Source organism: Piliocolobus tephrosceles, chromosome 8, assembly GCF_002776525.5.
Source record: "Piliocolobus tephrosceles isolate RC106 chromosome 8, ASM277652v3, whole genome shotgun sequence".
Taxonomy (NCBI): Eukaryota; Metazoa; Chordata; class Mammalia; order Primates; family Cercopithecidae; genus Piliocolobus; species Piliocolobus tephrosceles.
The window spans coordinates 131,164,998-131,178,099 of NC_045441.1; the positions used below are offsets into that span (position 1 = coordinate 131,164,998).

Sequence of the window (13,102 nt, forward strand, 5' to 3'; positions counted from 1 at the left end):
TAGGTGTGTCAGCACAGAGGCAGATGTTTGGATGGATAGTTTCATCCTGCAGATTCTGTTAGCAGATAGGGAACAAGGAAGATGAGAGCAATGGCAAGTGAAATAATCAACACTGAGGCCTAGGTCTTTTCAGGTTAACAGCTAGGAAGGGCTAGGAGATTAAAAGGAAATGGAAAGATAACAGTAGCCTTGATGTGATAAAATACTTTTTTAAAATAAAGTAAGGCAGGCCAGGTGTGGTGGGTCACGTCTGTAATCCCAGCACTTTGGGAGGCAGAGGTGGGCAGATCACCTGAGGTCAGGAGTTCGAGACCAGCCTGACCAACATGGAGAAACCTTGTCTCTACTAAAAATACAAAATTAGCAGGACATTAGCTGGGATTACAGGACACATACCTGTAATCCCAGCTACTCGGGAGGCTGAGGCAGGAGAATCGCTTGAACCCAGGAGGCAGAGGTTGCGGTGAGTTGAGATCGTGCCATTGCACTTCAGCCTGGGCAACAAGAGCAAAACTCTGTCTCAAAATAAATAAATAAATAAATAAATAAATAAATAAATAAATAAATAAATAAAAAGTAAGACAATGAGATAGTAAAAGGACATTGCTCATTTACATATGGATTTACAATTTCAAAAGTGGAACAGTTCTGAGGATGATAAATTCCAGGGGCTAGCTAACGTTTGGGGATGGTGGAGATGGAATGGCAATGAAGGCCTGGCAGCTGAGGGCTGTCATGGATCTGCGAGACATGTAATAATGTTAGATTTACTGTAATCAGAGCAGAAAAACGAGAACACATCCAGTGTCTGATCTCATTTTTGTGGATGAAGAAATACAGGTCCAAATAGGTAAATAGCCCATCTGTTAGTAAGAAAATCAAGACAAGAATTCAAGCCCTTTGATTCCCAGTTCAGCACATCCTCCAGTATAGAAAATATTTTAAATTTTGGGTCAATAAATGATCTTCAGGGTTACTGGGATCCACCGAATTTATGTGAGTTGTGTGGTGTGAACATACCAGCAAGCCTTATCCTGGGCATCGGGATGTTTTTGTTACCAGATCCTTAAGCATGTCAGTGACATTTAAACAGCCTAAACAGTGACTTCAGCATCATCCCCAGGGCAGTTGAAAGAGGAAGACTTAGATTCAAGTTTTGCTATTTTCTCTCTCCCTGAGCATACCTTCCTGTCTACTACATTAGGTAGATGTGAAGATCAAAGTGACATCTAAAGGATTTTGTGAGCTACCTCAGCCCCTCATCTATCTTCTATGTGTTATTCCACAACATTTTCCCTTCAATTCTGCATGTCTGATATACTTTTCCTTGGACAATCCTCAATTCCTCTGCATGCAAAAAGTCAAGGGCTCTACAGGTGTTGGATATAAAGCTAGAGTTAATTAGGGACACTGATAAATGGAAACAAATATTCTTTAGATTATGTAAAGAGGATGCTGATAATCAAGGTCATCTTGCAAACAATTTCACATCTTGCAAACAATTTCACAATCACAATGATTATGTGTCCTCTTAGATTGGTGGGGCTTTGTGATTTGTTTTAATGCAATTATCTGTGTCTATCTAGATGGCAAGGAAGCTCAGTGTATTGGAAGTCCTGCTGATCATCTTCTGCCTAACTGTGGTGGTCATAGATATCCTCTTGCTGCTTCTTGTGTTGGAGGAACCTTCAGGTAAAGGAGATGCTTGTGGGTTGGAAGGCTGGGTAAAGGAAGTCCCCTCTAAATGCCAAAGAGATTATTTTATTCTTTTACTTTTCAATACGCCACTACATTGCGGTATTCAAAATTCACATCCCCAGTTAGTTTAAGTTAAACTCCAAAAGACAAGTGTTCTTTTTCTGCACTGAAACCCTGAATGGTAGTGATATTTAGGGTCTCCCAAGCCCCATTTGGTGCAATTTTAACAAGATGCAAAATTAGGCTCACCAGATGCCTGCCCTTCAACCCAGAGTCGTGAAGTCATACTGCCTTCAATGAGAAAGGACTGTTAAGGTAACAGTGCCTCCAGCCCCATTATATTATGGAAAAGGAAACTAAGGTTACAGGGAGGTTACATTAAGTTGGCTTGGTTATACCAACATACATAGCTATAGTTTCTTCACAGGTGCCTTTGAAACTGTTCTATCTGTCTGTCTGTCTCTCTCGCTCTCTCTCTCAGACACCCGGAAGCATCAAACAGAATGCCTTCTCTTTCATGCACATATTGTACTCTAAATAATAAAATGTATATAATTCAAAAATATATTTTCAGTTAAAGCTGAATTTGGGCTTTGTTCTGCTTGACAAACTCACTTTACAGATGTGAATTGAGCCTACAGTGAAAAGAAGCTGTCCTGATAGTAGAACCCTACCTGCTCCATCTCTTTTCATCTTTCTCCACAGTAAACATTAAGACCCTTTCTAGGGACTATTTATAACTTTGAAAGATGATCTGAAAACCATTGATATAAGCCATTTTGAGCTTATTTCTACTTCTCCCCTCTAAAACATTTTTTAGATTACAAGTCTCATAAGATTGCTATCCAGTGTATATGAATAATTGGTTTCTTTTATTTGATATAAAACTAGATCTTCACACTTGCATTCACCCTAAACCACATTCTGATTTATGCAGAGTAGTTATGCTTTTAACTGTCTTACATACTGAACTTTTCTCTGGGTTCTTTTATCTTTTTTGAAGATATATTTCCATGGGTTGAAAGGGGGGCTTTAAAATCAATTTGTTTTTATTGTGGTAAGAACAGTTAACATAACATCTACCCTCTTACTGGATTTTTAAGTGTATAAGACAGTATTGTTATCTATTGAAACGATGTTGTACATCAGATTTCTGGAATTTATTCATCCTGCATAACTGAAATGTTATACATGGGGATTAGCAACTCTGCAATCCCTGTTTCCCCTAACTCCTGACAACCACCATTCTCTTCTTTGCCTCTATGAGTTTGACTATTTTAGATAATTTATTTAAGTGGAATCCCAGAGTATTTGTCCTTTTGTGACTGGCTTAATTCACTTTGCATAATGTCCTCAAGGTTCATCCATGTTGTTGCATATTGCAGGAATCCAGTTTTAAGACAAATTTTTATTGAAATATATACATATGTACACAAACAAATGTAGAGCCATAAAGAGAGTGATAGTGAATATATTTGGGGGCTTTGTTTTGAATCAAAACAAAAGCATTAAAGGACACCTGCTACTGCCCACAGTAACTGTTTCCTCCAAATTCTGATGAAATTATGGATTTCAGATGGTTCATGGAGTCCATGAGCCAGTCCTACTTCTGCTGTTGTTATGGGGAGAAGATTCCACAAAGTTGATAAAGGCTAAACTAAGAATAGTTAATGTTGAGTGAAGGTGTTTGTTTCCAATGAGGCCAATAATATCTTCCTGATATGTAGCCTGAGTCATCTGGTGTCTTTAAGCAGCTGTGCCTATATATAAGAGACTAAAGAAAAAAACAGTAAATAAAAAAAGACTTTCCCAGCTATTTAATCAGGTCTTCCCTGGTAACAACAACAAAAAAAATAATGTTGGCTCCCTACCTGACAGCATATATAAACATTAACTCAAAATTTATCACAAACCTAAATATAAGAGCCAAAACTATAAAACTCTACGAAAGCATAAATAAAAATGTCTGTGACCTTGGATTAGACAACAGCTTCTTAGACGATACCCAAAGCACAGCAACCAAAGAAAAAAATAGGCAAATTGGACTTCATCAAAATTGAAAAAAACTTTGTGCTTTGAAGCACACTTTGAAGAAAACTATCAAGAATGTGAACAACAATCCACAGATTCAGGGAATATATCTGCAGATGACATATCTGATGTTAGTCCCTTATCAGATACATCATTTGCAAATATATTTCTTTTTTTTTTTGAGACGGAGTCTCGCTCTGTCGCCCAGGCTGGAGTGCAGTGGCCGGATCTCAGCTCACTGCAAGCTCCGCCTCCCAGGTTTACGCCATTCTCCTGCCTCAGCCTCCGGAGTGGCTGGGACTACAGGTGCCCACCACCTCGCCCGGCTAGTTTTTTGTATTTTTTAGTAGAGACGGGGTTTCACCGGGTTAACCAGGATGGTCTCGATCTCCTGACCTTGTGATCCGCCCGTCTCGGCCTCCCAAAGTGCTGGGATTACAGGTTTGAGCCACCGCGCCCGGCCGCAAATATATTTCTTTATACATTCTAACATACTACATTGGAATATAAGAGAATATATTCTCTTAGGATGTATAAAGAAATACTACAAATCCAAATTTTTTTTAAAAAGGTTTCTAAATGAGTAAAACATTTAAATAGACATTTATCCCAAGGAAATCTATAAATGGCCACTAAACCCATGGAAGTATATTCAACATCATCGGTTATTTGGGAAGCGCAAGTCAAAACAATAACATATTGCTTTCACACCCACTAGGATGACTATAATTAAAAACAGATAAAAACAAGTGTTGCTGAGGTTACAGAGAAACTAGAATTGTTCTACATGGCTAATGGGAATGCAAAATGGTGTGGTGACTTTGGAAAACTTTGTCAGTTCCTCGGAAAGCTAAAGATAGAGTTAACCACGTGACCTAACAATTCCACTTCTAGATACATAACCAAGAGACCTGAAAACATAGTTCACAGAAAAACTTTTGAATGCTCACGACAGAATTATGTATAATGCTCAAAAAGTAGAAACAACCCAAATGTACATGAAGCGATGGATAGATAAACAAAATGTGGTATATCCACGCACAAAAAATGTGATTCAGCCATTAAAAGCAATGAAGCACTGATACATACTACAACATGGATTAACCTGCAAAACTGTAGGCCAAGTGCAAGGAGCCAGGCACAAAAGGCCACAAATTTTAGAATCTTTTTATAGGAAATTCAGAATAGGCAAATCCATAGTGATAGAAAATAGATGAGTGTTTACCAGGGACTGGGAGAGGAACTGGGAGAACACGGGAATAGAAAATAACTGCTAATGTGTATGCCATTTCTTTTTGGGGTGATGAAATTGTTCTGGAATTCGATAGTGGTCATAGGTTGTACAACTTCATAACTAAAAACCATTGACATATACTTTAAGAGGATGAATTTTATGGTATATAAATTATATCTGTATAAAAGCAAACAAAGTAGAAATAAACGTGTTTAACCTTGGAGAAGTGTTAAACATCATATGCAAATATAGATACCAGCTTGGAGAAGTGTTAAACATTGTATGCAAATATAGATACCAGCTACTGGTCATCTGTTGTGTGGAGAATTGATTGAAAGTCTGTAGCTTTGCTGGCTTCCTTCCTGGAGCTGTGATTACACTACACATTTTCAACTTTATCCTTTAATTCCTATGCAGATACTTCATTTACTCCAGAGTGCCCAGATATTCCCCACTCGGAAAGGATAGACTGCATACCTGGCCAGGAGGTGACCGAGGTCAGAGAAATAAGGTCCCTTTTGGTGGCCTACGGGGTGTTATTGAAAAGAGATGAATGTGCGAAGTGGGGAAAGGGCGGGGGTGGCATGGCTTCTGGGCCTCTGATTTGTTTGGAGTTCTTTCTTTCTTACCTTATTAAAATAACAATATTAAGATCGTGAGGGAAGCAGGGTTGAGAAAAAGGAAGAGTAGGAAAAGCTAACAAGAATGTTAACCTGTGGATTATAAAGTCCAAAGTGGAAGGCGATTACAGGTGCTACTAAAAGTACCTCAGGTGTGATACCAAGGATTGTGGTAGAAAGGTTAAAAGTTTATGGGCTAGACTATGTATTCTTTGAGAATAGAGGCCATTAAGCACATGCAAATAGAGAAATCCATAGTGATAGAAAATAGATTAGCATTTACCTGAGTCACTGGTTGTGTCACTTACAGAACTCAGGCAACTTGCTACAACAAGAGCCCTCTGGAATTATGTTGCTGGCAATAGAGGTCCCAGTGAATATGTACTAAAGAACACAGGTGTTCTCCCTGAGTAGCTTCCACAAAATACCAGCTACTTGAACGCTGATTAGTTGTGGCTTGGGACTTTTTCATAAAGGTTGTATGTATTTATATATTTAGATTTTATTTATTTGCCCCATATTTTAAATTAAATATCTTCTTGAGATATTAATTAGGACAGTATTGAATTTCAGTTAAATTTTAAACAATATTGACATTTTGACAGATTTGAATCTTCTTGTTATAAAAACTTAGAAAGTATCTCCATTTCAGTTCTTTTCGTATATACATATAATTCTTTCTTTTCTTTTTTTTGAGACAGAGTCTCACTTTGTCGCCAGGCTGGAGTGCAGTGGCGCGGATCTTGGCTCACTACAACCTCTGCCTCCTAGGTTCAAGCAATTCTTGTGCCTCAGCCTCCTGAGTAGCTGGGATTACGGGCGCCTAACACCACACCCAGCTAATTTTTGTATTTTTAATAGAAACAGGATTTCACTGTGTTGGCCAGGCTGGCCTCGAACTCCTGACCACAGGTGATCCACCTGCCTCGGCCACCCAAAATGCTGGGCCCAGCCCATGTATACATATATTTCTTAACTGAGTTTTGTGTTTCTCTTATATGTTTTGTTGCATATGAATTATGATGTTTTCCCTAGGTATTTCACATCCTTGGTTTCTATTGTAAATGTAATCCATTATATTTTGTAAGTTGTGCTTCTTTTATTATAATGCTTCTTTTCTTGCTATTACTTTATATTTATTATTTTTACTTTATGTTTATACAGCATATTTATTTCTATTTATTATATAATTGATCAAGTTAAATCTCCTATTGTTTATAAAAAATGTTTTTGTAGTCCCTTCTCTGGATATTAAGTATAGAATTACATTATAGGAAAATAAGGATAATTTTTCTTTGTATTAATATTATACATTCGTATGTCTAATTGTATTGTCTATTTCTTCCAGAATAATATAACTAAAGTGATGATGGTCGGCAACCCTTATTTTATGCTTGACTTTAATGGAAATTCGTGGTCAAAGTATCAAGCACAAAGTTAGCTACTGGCTTAAGAGAATTGTTTTATTGATATATATTAGCAACTACCTTTATATTCTTACTTTAACTTTTTTTTAAAAGAAATGGAAAATGGATTTTTTCCAACAATTTTGTATTGAACTTTTCAAACATATGGAAAGACTGAAATAAGTTTACAATAATACCCATTACCTACCACTTAAATTTCACCATTAGTATTTTACTTTGCTTTCTCATATTTATCACTTATCCCACACTTCATTCATCTGTTAAACTATCTGATTTCTATGCATTTGAAAGTAAGTTCTAGAAACCAGTTCACTTTTTCATAAATTTCTCACCATGTATATTATTAGCTACAGTCCAAAGTTTGATTATAGTTATTTATCTTCAGATATTACACTTATATACAACGCGCATACAAAGAGTTGTTATAATACATTTTGCACAATTCTTTGGTGCACATTTGTTGAATTATGGCAAACGACTATACATGTGTAAGCCAAACCATTCTATACCCAAAGATACAGAATGTTACCATCACTACAGAAAGTTATCTTACGACATTTCCCAATAGTTATTCCGACTTGTACCCCTTAACAGGTAATCACTGATGATTTATCTCCACCTTAGTTTAGTTTTGCTTGTTGCAGAACTTCATATGAATGGAATCATATAGTGTAGTAGAAAGTCTCTTTCATTCAGCACATTTTTGAGATTCATCTTTATTGTTGCAAATATTAGATAATTCCTTGTATCATTGAGTGATATTCCATTATATGAGTATGCCATAGTTTAACCATTCTTCCCTTGGCATATAGTAAGATGGTGTCCACTTCATCCATATTTTCAAATTTGTAAACTTCAAGTTCTATTAAATATGTCTTTTTTTTTTTTTTGGATGGAATCTCGCTCTGTCGCCAGACTGGAGCGCACTGGTGCGATCTCGGCTCACTGCAACCTCTACCTCTCCGGTTCAAGCGATTCTCCTGCCTCAGCCTTCTGAGTAGCTGGGACTGCAGGCATGCCCCACCATGCCCAGCTAATTTTTGTATTTTTAGTAGAGATGAGGTTTCACCTTATTGGCCAGAATGGTCTCTTGACCTTGTGATCCACCCCTTTTGGCCTCCCAAAGTGCTAGAATTACAGGGGTGAGCCACCGCGCCCGATCTCAAAATTAAAATTAATTTTATGAGATTTAGCCTATTGTTAGGTATATATATACATATGTTTTTTTTTTTTCTGTATCCACCCTATTCTTGATAGTCATTTGTGAGTTTTCATCTAGAGATTTTTTTTTTGAGTCGTGCTGCTATGAATAGAACGACTCAAAAAAATTTACATCAAATTTTTGGGTATCTTTGGGTGAACAGTTGGAAGAATTTTTATTGGCTCTATACCTAAGGATGGAACATCCAGTCTATAGGATATGTACATGTTTAACTTTAACTGACACTGCAACATCATTTTTCAAAGTATTTGTATCAATTTGCATTTCTTTTAGTGGTATATAGGAGTTCATTTGCTCTACATCCTAATCAATGCTTGGTGTTTTCTCCTTTTTCAGTTTAACCATTCTATGGTTTTAATTTTCATGTTTCTCTTGACTAATAAGGTTAAATATCTTTAGAAATGCTTATAGGCTAGTTGGTAATCATATTTATGAAATGTATTTTTAATTTTTTGCCTTTTTTTCCTACTAAACTGTTCATCTTTCTTCTTGCTTTGTAGTAGTTATTTATGTATTCTGGATACAAATCATTTGTTAGACATAGATCTTAGTCTATTATTTGTCTTTTAACTCTCTTAATGGTGACTGTTGATGATAAATAGTTCATAATTTTAAAATAGTTCACTTTATCACTTTTTCAGTGGTTGGTTCATTTCATATTCTATTTAGTAATTCTTGCCTACTCCCAGGTCAGAAAAATATATTACTATCTTTCCCTTAAAAGCATTATTGTTTTATCTTTCAAATTTAGATCTTTTATGAATATAGTACTGATTTTTGTATATGGTATCAGGAAAGAGTCCAGACACTTTGTGTGTGTGTGTGTGTGTGAGATGGAGTCTTGCTGTCTACAGGCTGGAGCGCAGTGGCGCGATCTCGGCTCACTGCAACCTCCACTCCCAGGTTCAAGTGATTCTCCCACCTCAGCTTCCTGAGTAGCTGGGATTACAAGCACCCATCATCATGTCCAGCTAATTTTTTGTATTTTTAGTAGAGATGGGGTTTCACCATTTTGGTAAGGCTGGTCTTGAACTCCCGACCTTGTGATTCGCCCACCTCAGCCTCCCAAAGTGCTGCGAGCCACTGCACCTGGCCCAGAAACATTTTTTTTCTTGAATTTTTAATCAATCCATCACCACTTATTGAACTATCTTTTTCCCTCTGCATTTTAGTGGCAACTTTACTGTAAATTATGGGTATGGATCTGCTTCTGGAATGCATTTGGTTGAGTTATTAGTTTGTTCTTTTGCCAGTACTGTACTGCCTTAATTACTATTGCTTTATGATAGGTCTTAATGTATGGTTGTAGAAGTCCTCCAAATCATTCTTACTTTTCCTCAAGATTGCCTAGCTTATTCTTTGCCCTTTAGGTTTCTGAATACATTTTAATTTTAGTGTCTCTCATACCAGCCCACCAGTTTTCTCACAAAATTTACTAGAAATTTTATTGTGATTGCATAAAATTTACAGGTTAAATTTGGGAAAATTACCATCTTTACAAGGGTGAATATTTCAATTCCTAAACATGGTATATATCTTTCTATGTACTGAGATTTTAGTTTTGAAATTTTTGATAGAGAGCTTTTGCACATATTTTTGCTACTTTTTTTCTATTTGATTCTATTCAAGTCTTATTCTTAAATTTTAATTTTCTGTTTCTCTGTTGTTGATATATAGATTTAAAATTGATTTTTGAATACTGATCATGTAATCAGAAATCTTAAATTTACCTATTAATTGTCCTGGTTTGTAGACTTTTGTTTTTTTCTGATATGATAATGTTACCTACAAATAATAGCAGTTGGAAGTTTTTTCCCATGTGCATTCCATTTTCTTCCATGTCTTTCAACTCATAGGTTACAAGATTCTCTTTTCTTTCTAAATTGTCAATATAGTTTGAGACAGTTTATCTGAAAGGCAACATGCAGCTATAGTAGGTTTTAGAAAATGGAACTTTCTGGAGACTGATTTTAACTAAACCTAATAAATAACATTGCAATAAAATACTAATTATAGAAATGGAATTTCCTGGTTTTGGAAGAAGTTGGTTACATATCATTTAGATTTTAAGCATCTATCAGAGACTCTATTGAAGAAATCTCTGCATCAAATGGAAGTTGTACTAAACAATTTCCAAGTTAATTGTTAATTTTAAAATTATATTAATTAACAATGTCTAATGAAAAATGACATAACATCTATTTGGAGGATAACTGGAGAATACTCAAGTTTGGTGTGACAGAAAGAATAGAGACAGGGAGATTTGTTGTGAATCAACTGCTATATCCCAGGCATCAGTTCATTAGAGTCTGTGTTACTGTAACTCATGCCTGGACTATAGTGGAGACTCACAAGTCTCCCTGTCTCCATTCTAAATCCATGTGGAAGAGATGCGGGGACTGAAAGATTGAGTAGTAATTGCCTCTGGGGTTTGACCTTTGGTGTCTGGGATATTGGTAATGGTTGAAAACTGAAGTAGGGGTGTTAGGGCAGACCGCTTACCTAAATGTTTATTGCTTTTTATAGAGGTCTGTGGACTTTGAAACAATTTATGACAATGGAACTGACCTTTTAAATTACACTGACCCCAGTTTCAGAGGGAGCAGAGGTACTGAATGTCTGCCTTAGGAAAATCAACTATCCACAGGCCATCCAGACCCCCAAATTCTTTCTTCACTGATCCCTTCCAGCCCTTTTTATTATCTGAAGAGAGAGAATGAGACAGGAATGTCAATTAGATCTATGGAGAATTAATAAGTACATTTACAAAGATTGTATGGTTATAATGTAATTACTTTGTTTATAGTAATTAATAGTAATTAAGTGTGAAGCACTGACTTAAGTTATGTTTACATTGTGGCTTTTCAGGAAATTGACATCAGATGTTAGCATCTAAAATACTTGTCAGCACTATGCCTTTTTTGAATGAGTAGTGTTGTGATATATTCTCATTTTTGGTGTCACAATCTACACTGAACACAGTCCTTTAACAGGAAAGATTCAGACATTATAGTTATGTAGAGAATAAAATGAGAAAGTATTAATGCTTCCTATCTCCAAATTACCCCCCACCCCCGCAGAACCACCCAGAATCAAATCAATAGCTTAGTGTATATCCTTCTCTTGATCTTTATAAGCTTTTGCATCTATATATTTGTTTTGTTTTAACAAAAATTTGATTATACTATATAGTTTTCCAACTTGCTTTTTAAATTTAAGGCATTTAAATTTACTACATTATATTTTTAAAATAGATTGCTTCCATTGAGTTTACCATATGATTTTCTTTTGTCAGTGTTGTGAATTACATTAAAATATTTCTTAATTTGGAACCATTCTAACTTTTGCTTAATAAGACCTATTCATATATTGTGTATTAATTCTTTTAATATATGAATGAATTCAGATTGCTAATATTTTATTGATATTTTGCACATCTATGTTTTTTAAGTGAAATGGGCCTATATATTTTTGTTTACTTGTTTATTTGGACTGCCCTTTTTCAGTTTGTTACCAGAACATTCTAGTTTATAATTACTGCTTTTGTTTTTATTATCTGACACACTTTTTTGTGGGTTTATTTTGTACTTTTCTAGTGTCTTGGGTTGTACATTGAGTTGTTCATAATCCATGACATTTGATTTGCTTTTCTTTCCCTCATCTGTCTTCTCCTTTCACCTTCTGGAGTGTTCTTAGTTGAGTGCTGCTGTCTGAGTCTGTCAGTCACTTCACCTACTCTTTCTTTCATATTTTCCATTTCTTTATTTTTTTATATTATTTTCTGGGATAATTGAAATGGAAATGATATGGTTTGACTCTGTGTCCCCACCCAAATCTTATCTTGAATTTTAATACTCCCAATATGTCAAGGATGGGCCAGGTGGAAATAATTGAATCAGGGGGCAGTTTCCCCCATACTGTTCTTATTGTAGTGAATAAGGCTCATGAGATCTGATGGTTTTATAGAGGGGAGTTCCCCTGCACAAGCTCTCTTGCCTGCCACCATGTAAGACATCCCATTGTACTTCCTTCATCTTCCACCATGATTGTGAGGCCTCCCCAGTCATTTGGAACTGTGAGTCCATTAAATGTCTTTCCTTTATAAATTACACAGTCTTGGGAATGTCTTTATTAGCAGCATGAGAACTGACTAATACAGTAAATTGGTACCAGGTAGTGGGGTGTTGCTGTAAAGATACTTGAAAATGTGGACGTGACTTTGAAATTGGGTAACAGGCTGAGGTTGGAACAGTTTGAAGGGCTCAGAAGAGGACAGGAAGATGTGGGAAAGTTTGGAACTTCCTTGAGACTTGTTGAATGACTTTGACCAAATGCTGCTTGTCTCAGATGGAGATGAGGAACTTGTTGGGAACTAGAATAAAGGTGATTCTTGCTATGTTTTATCAAAGAGACTGGTGGCATTTCACCTCTGCCCTAGAGATCTGTGGAACTTTGAACTTGAGAGAGATGATTTAGGGTATCTGGCAAAAGAAATTTCTAAGCAGCAAAGTGTTTAAGAGGTAACTTGGGTGCTATTAAAGGTATTCAGCTTATGTATTCACAAAGATATGGTTTGGAATTGGAACTTATGTTTAAAAGGAAAGCAGAGCATAAAAGTTCAGAAAATTTGCAGCCTGATGATGCAATAGAAAAGAAAAGCCTATTTTCTGAGGAGAAATTCAAGCCAGCTACAGAAATTTGTGTAAGTAACAAGGAGCCAAATATTAATTGCCAAGACAATGGGGAAATGTCTCCAGGGCATGTCAGAGGTCTTCACAGCAGCTCCTCCCATCACAGACAAGGAGGCCCAAGAGAGAAAAATGGTTTCATGGGCTGGGCCCAGGATCCGCCTGCTGTGTGCAGCCTAGGG

The 13,102-nt window shown here is 36.3% G+C and overlaps 1 protein-coding gene across 1 annotated transcript in view; it reads left to right on the top strand.

Moving 5' to 3' along the window:
* The first annotated feature begins 568 nt into the window (after positions 1-568).
* The window catches only part of MGAM2 (maltase-glucoamylase 2 (putative)), a 107,132-nt gene continuing 94,598 nt past the window's right edge, over positions 569-13,102 (top strand). Inside the window, 2 exon segments of the mRNA XM_031936079.1 lie at positions 569-1,692; positions 5,381-5,460. Of these exon segments, the coding sequence (XP_031791939.1) occupies positions 1,587-1,692; positions 5,381-5,460 (186 nt within the window). The 5' untranslated portion in view covers positions 569-1,586.